Here is a 13,744-nt window from a genome sequence, read left to right as displayed (position 1 = left end):
CTTTTTCTGTCTTTTCATTATAGTGATTGGTTTACATCATTTATATTTCTTTAAGAATTTATGTCAGACAGCTACTTTACTTCTTGTTTGTTTCAAGAGCCAGTAAATCATTTAAACATGAAAGGGTTGAAGTTGCTAGAATCTAATTGTTGTCTTCCACTTTCTTCTGATTTAATTTTAATTTTGGAAACCCAAATCAAAGTAACATTTCTAAAAATCAGAAAGATATAAATCAAAGATCACTGTACCCTATGCAACAAAAAGTCTGATTTTAGTTCCAGTCCTGAGACTTAAGTTTTGTGACCTTGGGCAGATTGATTGACCTTTCTTGGCATGGATTCCTTCATTTGTAACATGATAAAATTGTGATAATGGCACTCTGGGTATTAGCTTTGCTTCTTATGGTGATTGTAAGGAAAAATTCAATTTGATATGCAAGTACTTTATAAACTGTAAAGCAGCAGTATGTAAACATGAGGCAATATTGTTATACTGGGGTTCTCTCTTAGATATCCTTTACCCCCTCTTAAGATCTTTCAACCTCTTTTGCATGGTATTCCATTATACTACTAAAGCTGTCTGTAGGCTCTTATTTTCATTAAATGATTTTCCTTCTATTGTAAAACAATACCGCTCAAAATTTTTCAAGAAGAAGAAATTTTCTAGTACCAGTAGGAGCTATAAAACACAATAATGAGGGGTGGCCAGGTAGCACAGTGAGTAAGCGCACTGGCCCCAGAGTCGGAATGACCTGGGATTGAATCCGGGCTCAGATACTTATCACCACGCCCAGAAATAACTGGCCGTGTAACCTTGAGCAAGTTACTTAACCTTTGATTTGAAAAAAAAAAACACATAATAATGGGTTAGAGGAAAGAATAAAGGTAATAAATGGATATATAAAAGAAATATGATAGAATATGGTGTTGTATGTTTTATAAATACTTCATTAGACAACAGAAAAAAACAAAAAAGACATGAATATTTAGATTTTATAATATTTGTGACTTTAAGATATAGATAAGCTTAGAAATTTGAGCTTGCAAATAATTTTGACAATGAAAATAGCCTATTAAATATATAATTTCACCTAATTGACATAATGGATTTGTTTGTGCGATATATATTTTTATAAAGTAAGAACAGTAGAAGCTGTGTGACTTTAATAAAGTAAAATATTATGCCATACGCAATTTCTGGAACTCTTTTGCAGCAGGGTAAGGAAATCAAATGGACATTTTTTATGTTACACTAGATGACCTATAAGCAACTAGATGGTACAATGGATAGAGTGCTGGACCTGGAATCAGGAAGACCTGATTCTAATTCAGTTCAAATTCAGCCCCAGACACTAATTAGGTGTGTAACCCTGGGCAAGTTACTTAAATTCTGCCCCACTTTTGCTCCAGTTTCCTAATCTTTTAAATGGGAATAGTAATAGTACATACCTCCTAAGGAAGTTGTGAGAATCAAGTGAAACAGTTACAAAACACTTAGGACAATGTCTGAAATTGATTACCTATTCTGGGGAATTTACTTAATCTTTAATTCTTCAGATCATATGAAGTGTGTCTGTGTGTCTGTACATATCTATGTATGTATTTGCTTGTATATTCGCATATATGTTTTCATACATGTGTACACATTTTGAGAAGCATGCACATATATAGAGATGTATGTATATGTACATATGATATATATTCTTTTTTGCATACCGTATTGAGTAGATGTTTGTGTAAGTAAATCTCTAACATTTTAGTAAGAAGTCATTAATATATGAGGAGACATTTATTAAATAATCTTTGATTTAGTGACTTTCATATTTTTTGATAAAAAGAATTAGAACAAAGAAATCTTCCCAGACCTTTTTCTTGTCTATGTTTTCATTTTTCAAAATGAATGTTGCTAAAATAAATAAAATGTTGACATTAATTAAATTAACAGGCTTTACTTTCAAAACTCATCAGTTATATTAAGATGTTTTTCCCCTGTAAGGACCTCAAATGGACACTTTAAGAACTTTTAAATTCTGCAAAACAGGATAAATTTTCAAAATGTCTTAAATATGTGAAAAAATAGATTTTTTACATTGTAGAAATCATTAGTGACATGAAAAAATTAAATTTCTGATTTGGGTGGGAATTTAGAGTCATCATTCTTTCAATAAGAAAAATTGCTTAACTTTCAACTAACATTTTTATTTATTTAAAGCAAATAAACTTGTTTTATAATCAATGTTTTAAATGTTTAAAAATAGGAATTTATTTTTAACCTTAAAAAGTTTCTAGGTCTAGAGTTGGAAGAAACCTCAGAGGCCATCTAGTCTAATCCTCTCATTGTATGAAGGAGAAAACTGAGGCCTAGAGAAATTAAATAATTTGCCCAGTGTCACACAAGTAATGAACATTAGAGAAAGTATTTGATACCAAGTACTCTGACTTCAGAGCCATTGTTCTTTGTATGATTTATGCTGCTTTATTATACTATGTGTGTGTGTATATATGTATTTATATATAGATAATTTCAGGTAGCACTTTGTCTTCTCTATGTCTCTTAACTACTCGTGTTTACAGGTTTGGTCCCCAAAGTAGAGCCCACTATCTTGGGTCAAATGGATACTCTTTATATCTTTATTCCTAAAACTATAGTTTTTCCTTCTAAAACAAAAAAAAGAAAAATCACCTAAGTCCCACTATTAAAGCTTACCTTTAATAATAATCCAGTAGCCATAGTTCAGAGCAAGGGCATTTACTAAAATGACATAGTAAGAATAGTAGCTACAAAACATCTGGGAAAGTTTTTAAATGACATAGTAAGAATAGTAGCTACAAAATATCTGGGAAAGTTTTTGTGGGAAGAATGGGCACAATTTTAAAGTACACTGGTAGTGAGTACACATAGACAAGATAATTCAGACCTCCAATATTCCAGAGCATGGGTCCTGATGTTCCTGCCCTTGTGCTTTCTTGGTTCAGCATGACTTTTGGGAGGCTTTCTCACCTGGATTCCCTGTATTTGTTCCTCAACTGCCAGAGCTAGTTCTCACTTTAATCCATAGTTAGTTCTCTTTGCTGCCAATGATCACGTCCATTAAAGCTACTACCTACTCTGTTTCTGTAGCTCTTCTACCTCGTGGATTCAGTATCTCCTAGTGGACCTAGTTCCTCTGCAAGATTCCATGACTGATGGGAGGGAAGGGCAAAGTAGAAGAGAAATCTTCTTTCTCCCTTCCTCATCCCCCCAATTCTGCATGGCCACAAACTTGTCCTTTTTCTGTACTATGCCCCAATTACCCCCAACTTCTTCCAGAACTTAGCTTTTTAAAGGTCACAGGGCTATTTCCAGTCTTCAACCAGCTGATGTCAAGATCCCTTTTCAATTTAGTCAGGAAAAATGTTTTCATATTTCATAAATAGGGGAGGTGGGATTAGGAGATACATTTTGATACTTTGTTTTAATGTATTAATACCTCATCTCTGTTAGCTTGTCCTTTACTCTTTGTGATTATAGCAGTTGAATTGAAGGGAAACCAAATAAATGTCTCTTTTATCCTCCCACTTCACTGGAAAGATTTTTTTTTACTTATCATAGACTTAATTTTGGTATTTGGGACATGAAAGCTGGCCTCATATAAAGTTACTAAAATTATTTATATTGTTATATGTAGTTGTGTTGTTTACTTTTTTTTAAAGTAAACTGAGAATTAGAATATTTCCATTGCCTAGTAATTTCTTAGAATTTCTAAGCACCATTAAACTTTTTTTTAAACTTTCATTTCCCTTTCTTCCCAGACCCTTTGAGGGTGGCTAGAGTACCCAGGCATCAAGCAAAAGCCCATTATACCTGCCGCTAGATACACAAGACCCATTGAGGGTACCTAGGAGGCTCCATCCATACCTGCTACCAAACAGGACCACTTTTTTCTTCTCCTGCCCCAGAACTCAGCCTGGATCTTCTTGATAATGTTCCCCCACCAGCAAAGACCCTTCTTCCCACTTTCTATCACCACTAGAAGTAACCCAAACTTTTTCTACTCTGGTCCTTATGTTTACCTCCCCCTAATGGTAGATGGTTACTCCTATAGGACAGGCACCTTGATACATCCTAAGGACTCCTGAGTTTTTCCACCTGCCTTAAAGTTGAACTCTTTTACATGTCATTGTCTTAATAAGAGTATGTACACTTTGAGAGTGAGGGCTATCTTCTTTTTCTATTTGTCTTCTCAATTTTTAGCATAGTGTTTGACACATAGTGAATGCTTAGTATTTTTGAATGATGCATGTATTCAAGCATTTTGTATGTTACTAGAGAGCTATGTAAGTTAAGGAGCTTTAAATCTTGTTCCTTCCTTGCTATGTGGCCAAAAACACTAGTGCTAGACTTAATTAAGTGTGTCATAGTGTCAAGAAAGAGAGAGGAAAATAGTTCTGTTCTATTCTTGCCAGGTCAGGCCATATCTAGAACACTGAGTTCAGTGGTAGGTATCAGATATTAGGAACTACTTAAACAAGTTGGAATACATCCTGAACAAGAGAATTTTCAATTTGAGGATCTCATAAAGGAACTTGGCATGTTCACCCTGCCTACAGGTGATGATAACTGTCTTTAAGTATTTGAAGATTTGCTATGAACAGAAATTTTATATATGTATATTATATATGTGAAATATGTATATATGTGTGTGTATACATATATATAGATGAACATACTTTTCCACATAGAACAGAGTCCTGAATAGCATTGGCCTGCCTCAATTCCTTCTCATTAGAAGTTTGCAAACAGGGGTGGCTAGGTGGCACACTGAGTAAAGTGGCGGCCCCGGAGTCAGGAGGACCCGAGTTCGGTTCCAGCCTCAGACACTTAACACCCACACACACACAAAAAACTAGCCATTTAACCTTGGGCAAGTTACTTAAACCCAATTGCCCTCTAAAAAGACAAAAAGAAGTTTGCAAACAGTGGTTGGATGACCACTTGTGGATGTCAAAAAAGGAAATTCTTGAATTAGATTGGACTAAATGGCCTTTGAAAGCCCTTCTAGCTCTTAGATTCTGTGAACAGCCAGGCAATATAATGTAGAGAGCACTAGACAAAGTCAGAGAGCCTGGAGTCTAGTCTCACTGCTGTCATTTATTAACTGTGTGATCTTATTTAAATCACATATCTCTGAGCCTCAGATTCTTCTTTAGATTGGTGGTAATCTGCCCTGCATAAATATCTTGTGGGGTTGCTTTGGGGATCCAGGAAGAGAAGACATGTAAAAGTGATGTGTAAATGTTAAATCTGCTATAGAAAATTTATAAATTGCTATGATATAACTGGAAATGAACTTAGCATATGAGTAGCTATGTAAATATATGGTGTTATCATTATTATTATTATTGGACTCTTGAAAAACAAAAGGGGATGAGTTACACATATACAATTGTAATCATGCTGTTTATGAAAAATATAGAGGCAAATAGTACCAGAGTGAATCCTAAATTTCACCATTTCTTGTAAAGGAATGTGAGTTTTGCTAAATTTTGAAATTAATACTTTATTTTCATTCTTCGGGATAGGGATAGTGATTCTCCCTTTTAATTGTTATCAGGAAGTCCTTCAATGAAGAAACTCCATCTACCAAGGTATAATTACATCATCTCTTCAACTTATAACCTTAGAGAGTTGCCCAGATCATAAAAGATATTAAATGATTTGCCCAGGGTCACACAGCCAATGTATTCCAGAGTTAGAAATTGAATTCAGGTCTTCCTGATTCCAAGGCTAGTTTTTTTTTTTTGTTTGTTTGTTTTTTTGCTTTTTGTTTTTTACCTACACCATACTATCTCTTCTCTTCCCAAAACCTACCTAAATACCATTATCCTAATGTTAATTTAAACTCATTCCTTTAGATATAGAAAGCATCTTCTTAATTACCATACATTTTGCATACATGATAGCCTTTAAGAGGAGGTACAGCAGATTTTATTTTTAAAGGTTCTTAAGTTTATTCCTGAGGGATTCATTAGTGTGTTAACAACGGAAAAAAAAATTCCCCAAATTTCTACTAGAAAGCATTATTTTTATTGCATGTACAGCTAATCTTAGACATTATTTCAACTATCCCTAATTTGAAATCACAATTGGTAACAAATATAGCTGGATAAAAAGAGAATAAAATATGTACAGGTTTCTCTACTAGACTAGAATTGAGTAAGTGTAAAGATGAAAATGTTCATGTTTTTTAATTGCATTATTTGAGTATTACTGTGTAATTAGCTTTTTTTATGATAAAGGGAGTTATGCATAGTGGATGGAATATAAGAGTTGGGACTTAGGAGAAGGGCTAATTTCAAATTCTGCCTCTGTCACTTATTAGTCATGTAGCCATTAGCACATACTTAACCAATCTGAGTCTCATTTCCATCATCTGTGGATGATGGAGACAATACTTAATGTCCCCAGCACCCACAGTACTGGTGAGGTTCCAGTAAGATAATGGATGTAAAGCATTTGCAGACTAAGTGCTAAATAAATGTTAGTTGTTCTTAACTTTCCTCCCTGAAAATGGTGTTAGAAGCATGGATCATCTCAAATGGTGGCTCATCAAAAGATTCATTTTGATTTGGCTTTGGGATATTGTGTATATACATCAGAATGAGAGTATCCTGTGTTCTGGGAATTCATTTCAAATATAATGAAGAGACACTATGAAGATTTGAGAGAAACTGAAAAGTTTCCAAGTTTTACCTTCCTTTCCCTCCCTTGACTCTATCCATCCTGGGATGAAGCATTAACCTGAGTAAAACTGCCATTTTCCTCCAATTAAAACCTTGCTGTAAATGTTTTTAGTTTTGCATGATTATACATGTATAACCTATATCTGATTGCTTACTGTCTAAGGGAGGGGAAGAGGAAGGGCGAGGGATAGAATTTGGAGCTCAAAAACTTTTTTTAAAATGTTAAAACGTTTTAACATGTCACTGAGGGGGAGGGAAACAAACAAATAAGGATGAGGAAAAAAACCTGTGATGTTAAAGGGGTAATTAGAAATTAATGATTAAAATAATTTCTAGGTGGCTAGCTGGAAGCAAGGTAAGAGTACCTTGTCAAAGATATTAGTAAAAATGAGCAATTAAGTAGGTGTTAACTTCTAGGAAGCTCAAAAGTGAGATCTGCATGTGATAATCTGATAGTTTTAAGAACCATGTTCCTTAGCAACAAATAATATCTTTATTATATAAAGAAATTAATAATTTTACCAATTCTCATGATAATACTGTTTATTGGATATGAGTATAGGATTATAATGTTCTAAAATACTGCTTTTCATGTATAAAATAAGAAATATGTTAACTTATAAAACAATATACTTATAAAGGAAAGGTCCAGTGGTTATGACATTGAGAGTGAGTGAAAAGAATTAGCCTTGATTAATTTTAAAGATGAAATAATGGGTCTTTTAAAATTATATATACATATTCATGTGAACATATTCATGTTCAGATATGTATATATCTGAATTAATAAATATTTCTAAATTTAAAGTCACATTTTATTTTACAGCCAAGATGTCAAGAAAGTTAAGTTTACCTACAGAGCTAAAGCCTGATTTAGGTAAGTAAAAATAAATTAAACCTATAGTATTTAAAATCTTCCATAATTGGAAGGTATTAAAATAATTTTGAAAGTACTTCTTGTAAATGGCTTATCCTAAAGTTTTCTCAGTAGCAGGTATATGTGTCTGTTGTTGGAGGTCTGACTGAAAACCTCAAATTTTCAGAATTCCCTGATCAATCTTTTCTACTCTATGATTCAAATTTCAGAGGTGACAAGTTATTTTTATCATAAATGAAAATATATAGGACTGAAGTCCTTTTCGTATGCTTAATTGTCTAGCTGTGCTTCCTTCATTCTGTACTTTTGCACTTATTACTATTTTTTAACCTAAATGTAGTACTTTACATTTGTCCCCATAAAATGGTATCTTCATATATTTTAGCCTAATCCTTGAGTCTATTGAGATATTTTTAGGTCCTGAATTTTTCTTTTAATATGTAAGCTATCCCTCTGAATTTTATGTCATCTGGGAATTTGAACATGCCATCTGTGCTTTGCCAATATTATTGATAAAAATGTTAGCCAGTAAGGAACCAAAACAGATTCCCAAAGTATTGTCCTAGGCATGTTCCAAATCAATCACCTTGATCAATTAAAGGCAGCATTTTGGGTCTGGCCATTTGTTCAGTTCTAAGTCTATTTTGCTTAACCATCATACAATCAATCAACAACCATATGTTAAGCACCTACTCTGTTCTAGGCAGGCCCTGTTCTGATCACTGGAGATACAAATAAAATGAATGAAATTATTTCTACTTAAAAGGAATTTACTTTCTAATGGGGACAACAAGAAGTTCATATACAAGTAGATAGAGAGCAAATCTAAAAAGGATAAATACAAATATATATGTAGTTAAATACAAGGTGGTTTGAGAAAGAGCACACTAGCACTTGAAAGGCTCAGGAAGCACTTCATATAGAAGGTCTCATTTGAGCTATGTCTTGAGGGAAGAGAGGGATTCTGTGAAGTAGAGGTAAGGAAGGAGTGCATTCCAGGCATGGGGGGGGGGGAACTCGGGCAAAGGCATGGAAACAGGAAATGGCATGACATATATGTGAGCAGTAGGGAGAGAAGAAAGACCATTTATTTAGCTGGATTGCCAAGGGCAGGAGAAGAGTCAAATGATCCTGGAAAAAATGATTTAAACAGGATTTTCAAGGGCTTTAAAAAGCTAAACAGGAGCCTGCCAACCTGATAAAGAGAGCACCATCTCTCTATTTTGTCCAAAAAGTTGGCAAAAGTAACTTTGATTTGCTGAAATCCAACTCCCTGGAATTCTCTTGAAATAATTTAATAACCATTCCCAAAAAACAAGATTAGTTTGGTGTACCCTTACTCTCACTGAAGTCATGCTACCTTTTAAAAATAAATTACTCTTTCCCTTTGTAAATGCTTAGAGTCCCTTGACTAATATATTTTAGAGTGAATAGTATTATATTATAGACTCATCCAATAGAATGTGTTGTCATAATAAACCACAGATTATTTAAAAATAATGCTTTGATGTATCTTGAGATCTCATCAATGTGGGAATTTACTTCAGTAGTAATATAACCTAACTGTGTTTTCTTATCCTCTGCTACTCTTGTCCATGTCTTCCTGTAAAACCTCTAAGGAGTGATCACCAAGCTGGTTATCGGTCTTCCTTTATAAATCTTGACATTATGTGGGTACCTAAGCAATATACAGTCTGTGGATCTTTAGCTCGACTTTAGCTAGATGATTGACCAACTTCCTATTCAGGAATGCATACTTTTGATTAACTTTGATGCTGTTTTTTGCATAAATTTTGTTGTTCCATAAATAATCTGCAATTTGCTTATGCATATTGTAAATTTACAAATTTTTTATTGCTCCAAAACTGTGGTATTCCATTATTTGCAGCCACAGAGTATTACTGGAAAAATGTCTCTTTAAAAAGTGGTTTCTTGTTTTAGGAAGAAACTTTAATATTTGAAAGAGCTGTGTATTGCCCAAGTACTCTCTTATTGCTATTCAGTTCACTGACTGGCTTCTACAGCTATCTGAGATATCTGAGATATTATGAGGAACCATCTCTATGAACTTCCCTGAAAGCTTTGTATGTAATCTAGTTAATAGGCATTCTCCATAGCCTTGGTTTTTCCTTTATAAGTAGTTATGCCAAACTCTTTTGAAGGATTATGAGATCCTTAAGAGTTTTTGCAGTGTTCCAGAGATTGATGGGACCAACACAGTATCAACTGCAAACAGGAGTACAGGAAATTTCATATAGGCAATCAGACAGTCTTTGGTCAAAGTTATCACTTATGCACCTATCAAGGAATTTTTTAGGATTTTAATGTACCCATGAGGAATACTCTGTTGTAGGAGAACCTTTAAACCAGTGTTTTGGTAGACTGAATTGAATGCCTTTTTATACTCAATGATCTTGTATTTTCTGAACCTTTTAGTCTGTTGTGTGACTGAAGATGTGGTGATCTCTTGTAGAATAATTTGATGTTAAATTGTTGACTATAGGATAAAGGTTGGGAAGGGTGGAAAATGAATTCAGGGTAATGCCTGGAAAGTATTGAGTTGAAAGGATTAGAGCTCACAGTAAGAGAAAATAATAAGTTTAGGATGAGTGAGACAAAGGAAGAGATAGATGAATGAATGAATGAGTGTGTGTATGTGTAAATTAAATTCAGAGTTGTCTGCAAGGGTAAACACTAAGATTAAGAAGAACTGAGAAAGAATTCTTGTAGAATTCCACTGAAAGTTGAAGAAAGCTGAGAAGTCTAGAGAGGTGGATTTGTGGAGAGAGCAAAGTAGGCATGGTGGACAGATGGTAAAAATGCTTGCAACTGGCAGATGCAGTGCTGTTATTGAGGAAGAAGAACAAGGAGCCCAGTGTCACTAGATCAGAGTTAGGGGAGTAAAGTGTAAGAAGACTGGAAAGGTAGGAAGGGCTAGAGACCTGTTTAAAAGCCAAAACGGAAGATTTTATATTTGATACTAGAAGTAATAGGGAGCAGTCAGACTTGTGTTTTTAATATCAGTTTTGGCTGAGAGATCAACTAGCAGCCTTTTGCAATAATGTAAGCATAAGATGATGAAGGTCTGCACTAGGGTGGTGGCTATGTCAGAGGAGATAATGGGACATATATGATAGATGTTTTGTAGATAAAATATACAGAAGTTGTCAACAGACTGGATATGGAGAGGAGAGTGAGGAGTTGAGGATGACACCTAGGTTGTGAGGCTAGGTAACTAGGAGGATGTTTGTGTCCTAAGCAGTGTTAGGGAAGTTAGGAAGAAGGAAAGATAGGGGAATAAAGACAATTATTGAAGACCCAGAAGAGAAAGGCCTCACTACCAAATTCCTTTCATCCATCAAAAACACATTGCCAGGTGTCTGCTTTACCACTGCATCCTAAGGACCACTAGGCCTTTCCATCCATCTGCCACCTAAAACCTACCATATGTGTCATCTCTATTAGAGTGTGAGCTCCTCAAGAGCAAGTCTTACTTTTCTGTTCATTCTCTCAGCGTTCTGCACTTAACAAGTACTCAGTAAATGTTTTTATTTTTATGTGTTCATTTCGTGTATTAACAATTAAGTTATTATTTATCAATGATTTTTTGAAAGGGCATGCTTTTATGATATTCTGTCACAGCAGAAATAAAAAGAGGCTATAGACCCAAAGGTCCATTTGCATTTTCCACTTTTTCATAGATTGCTATACCACTAAGTGACCTGAGCTACCGGTAAGCCTCTTTATACACAATTGGGCTGGTGCTTTGACAGTAGAGAGTCTCTTGTCTGCACCATACTTGAAATTTTTCTGGTAGTATAGGATCTTCCAAAGCTTGTGCTCCACTGGCATTGCCTTCACGTCATTTTTACACAACAAAGACATCAAAATAGGAATGGAAGACTTTAAAATATGAAGCATAAAAAGATGTCTTTTAATTTTTTCTTTTCTGTAACATAATAAGAAGTATATATTCCAGCCCTGAAAAGTGTCTCCAGTAAAGCATGTATAATTAGATTTATGAATTAGTCTGTCATACATGGTAAATAGAAGCTATTAGGATTTGATTGTCCACTTTGTGTTCTAAAATTATTATATTTCCTTTCTAAAATTTAAATAGAAGATAAGACAAGTATAAAATAATTATAATACAGAGTATATATATACTAAGACTGCATTTAAAAAAAATCTCAAAAGAAGGAAAGAATAGTTTTAGTGGGGTACCTCAGGGAAAGCTTCTAGAACTATGTTCCTAAGTGACAGGGACTGTTTTTTAAATTTATTTTTGCCTATCTCTGATCACATTGAAAATAGTATATACTTAGTAAATATTTGTTGATTTATAATTTATAATACCTATTATTAATAAATACCATTCTGGGTGTTGGAGATACAAAGACAAAAAAGAAAATTGATTTATGCCTTTAAGCTTTTATAGTCTCCTAGAGTGAAATAATAGGAACTCAAAAATTTTAATGGAGATTAATTTGAACTAGATGGATATTGAGCTTCATTCCAGCTATAAAATTATATGTAGTATACATAGGGATAAATACAAAATATTTTCAAAGAAATTCAAGTAATTTTGAGGGCAAGGGAGCATTAATATTTGGAAGATCAGAAAAGTCTTCTCCTCATGGATAGCAGCAAGAAACAGAGATGAGGAGAAAAAGTATTCATGGCATGGAAGATAGACAGTACAAAGGCACAGACACGGAAATGAGACCAACAAGAGGAGGCTATCATAATAGGCCAGGTGAATAATGAAGAAGATAGAAATGGATTTTGCAGACATAGACTCATCAAGACTTAACAGTTTGATTGGCTATAGAGGTGGGATTAGAAAGCAAAGCACTGAGAACAGCTCCTCAGATTGGATTGGAAATATGAGGTAACTAGAAGGACAGTTTACCCTTCTGAGTATGTACATATTTATTAGGGAACTAGAACAGTTTACCCAAACAAAGATACCCAATTGTACCAAGTGGATATTTTAACCTACTGTATAAATAATCAAAATAATTGAAAACCATTAAATCATGTAGGTAGACTAATTTTTAATTGTAAGGCAATTAATCTTAAGGAATGAGTTCATGTAAAAATATCTGCCATTATCTTACTTGACCCATTTATATTGAACCCATTTATGGTTTCAGATATAAAAGACAATTCCTTCAGTCGGTCAAGGAGTTCAAGTGTAACCAGTATTGACAAAGAATCCCGAGAAGCAATTTCAGCTCTTCATTTCTGTGAAACTTATACACGAAAAACCGATTCTTCACCTTCCCCATGTTTATGGGTTGGGACTACTTTAGGTACAGTGTTTGTCATTGCACTGAACATTCCTCCATGTGGAGAACAAAGACTCCTTCAGCCAGTAATTGTATCTCCAAGTGGTAAGTATTTCTGATGAATGTAAAACCCATACAGGTGTCCAATATTGTATTTAAAGAGAAGGCTTTTTATTATTATTATTGTTGTTGTTGTTATTTGCATAATCAACTGAACCCAAGAATTGATGAATTTAGTAAGGTTGTTTTTTTCTATACATGGCACAGGACTTGAGAATGGAGCTTAGAAACATTTTTTTTAAATGAATGTTAACTAAAATTATTATTGGGTGGAAATGACACAGTAAATGTTTTAGGACAGAATAATATAGTAATAAGTTCTGCTTTTCAAAGCAAAAGTACAAATAACAGGCAAAATATAAGCTTCATTTCTGACCATTCTAAGTTTGCTTTTTATGCATGTAAAGTCTTAAAAGATATTTTCCCCCTTAGAATATGAGGAAAATATAACTCAAAGTGTTTGTTACCAAAAAATGTAAAATACAAAAAATCATATATAAATCATTGTCTTTATATATTGAAAATGAGGTTAAACTATGTAAACACTGGACCCTAGTGGACATGGAGACAATTAAGTCCATAACATTGAGAGTATTTATTTTAACCTAGTTATTCTGTATTGCATAAGTATTAATTATTAGTATGCTTCACTTCAATCATAAATGTTGACCCTTCAAAATTTCCTTTGGAATAGTTTTAAAACACTACAAATAGCTTAGAGTTTGTATTAAGTTATACTTTTAGTGTGTTAGTTACAAATTGGTCTTCTTTTAATTCAATTTTGTTTAATGCAT

The 13,744-nt window shown here is 33.8% G+C and overlaps 1 protein-coding gene across 4 annotated transcripts in view; it reads left to right on the top strand.

The window, feature by feature from the left end:
- STXBP5 (syntaxin binding protein 5) overlaps nt 1-13,744 on the top strand; it is a 202,417-nt gene that overhangs the window by 163,519 nt on the left and 25,154 nt on the right. For all 4 annotated transcript variants that reach the window (XM_069069727.1, XM_069069725.1, XM_069069724.1 and 1 more), the window contains 2 exons: nt 7,549-7,599; nt 12,756-12,995. In XM_069069727.1, coding sequence (XP_068925828.1) covers nt 7,549-7,599; nt 12,756-12,995 — 291 coding nt within the window. The remainder of the gene's footprint in view (nt 1-7,548; nt 7,600-12,755; nt 12,996-13,744) is intronic.

This window comes from Petaurus breviceps, unplaced genomic scaffold, assembly GCF_028583685.1.
Source record: "Petaurus breviceps papuanus isolate PSGF00001 unplaced genomic scaffold, PetGlider_PUasm1.0 90784, whole genome shotgun sequence".
Taxonomy (NCBI): domain Eukaryota; kingdom Metazoa; phylum Chordata; class Mammalia; order Diprotodontia; family Petauridae; genus Petaurus; species Petaurus breviceps.
This window is presented reverse-complemented; position numbering and strand designations above follow the sequence as displayed.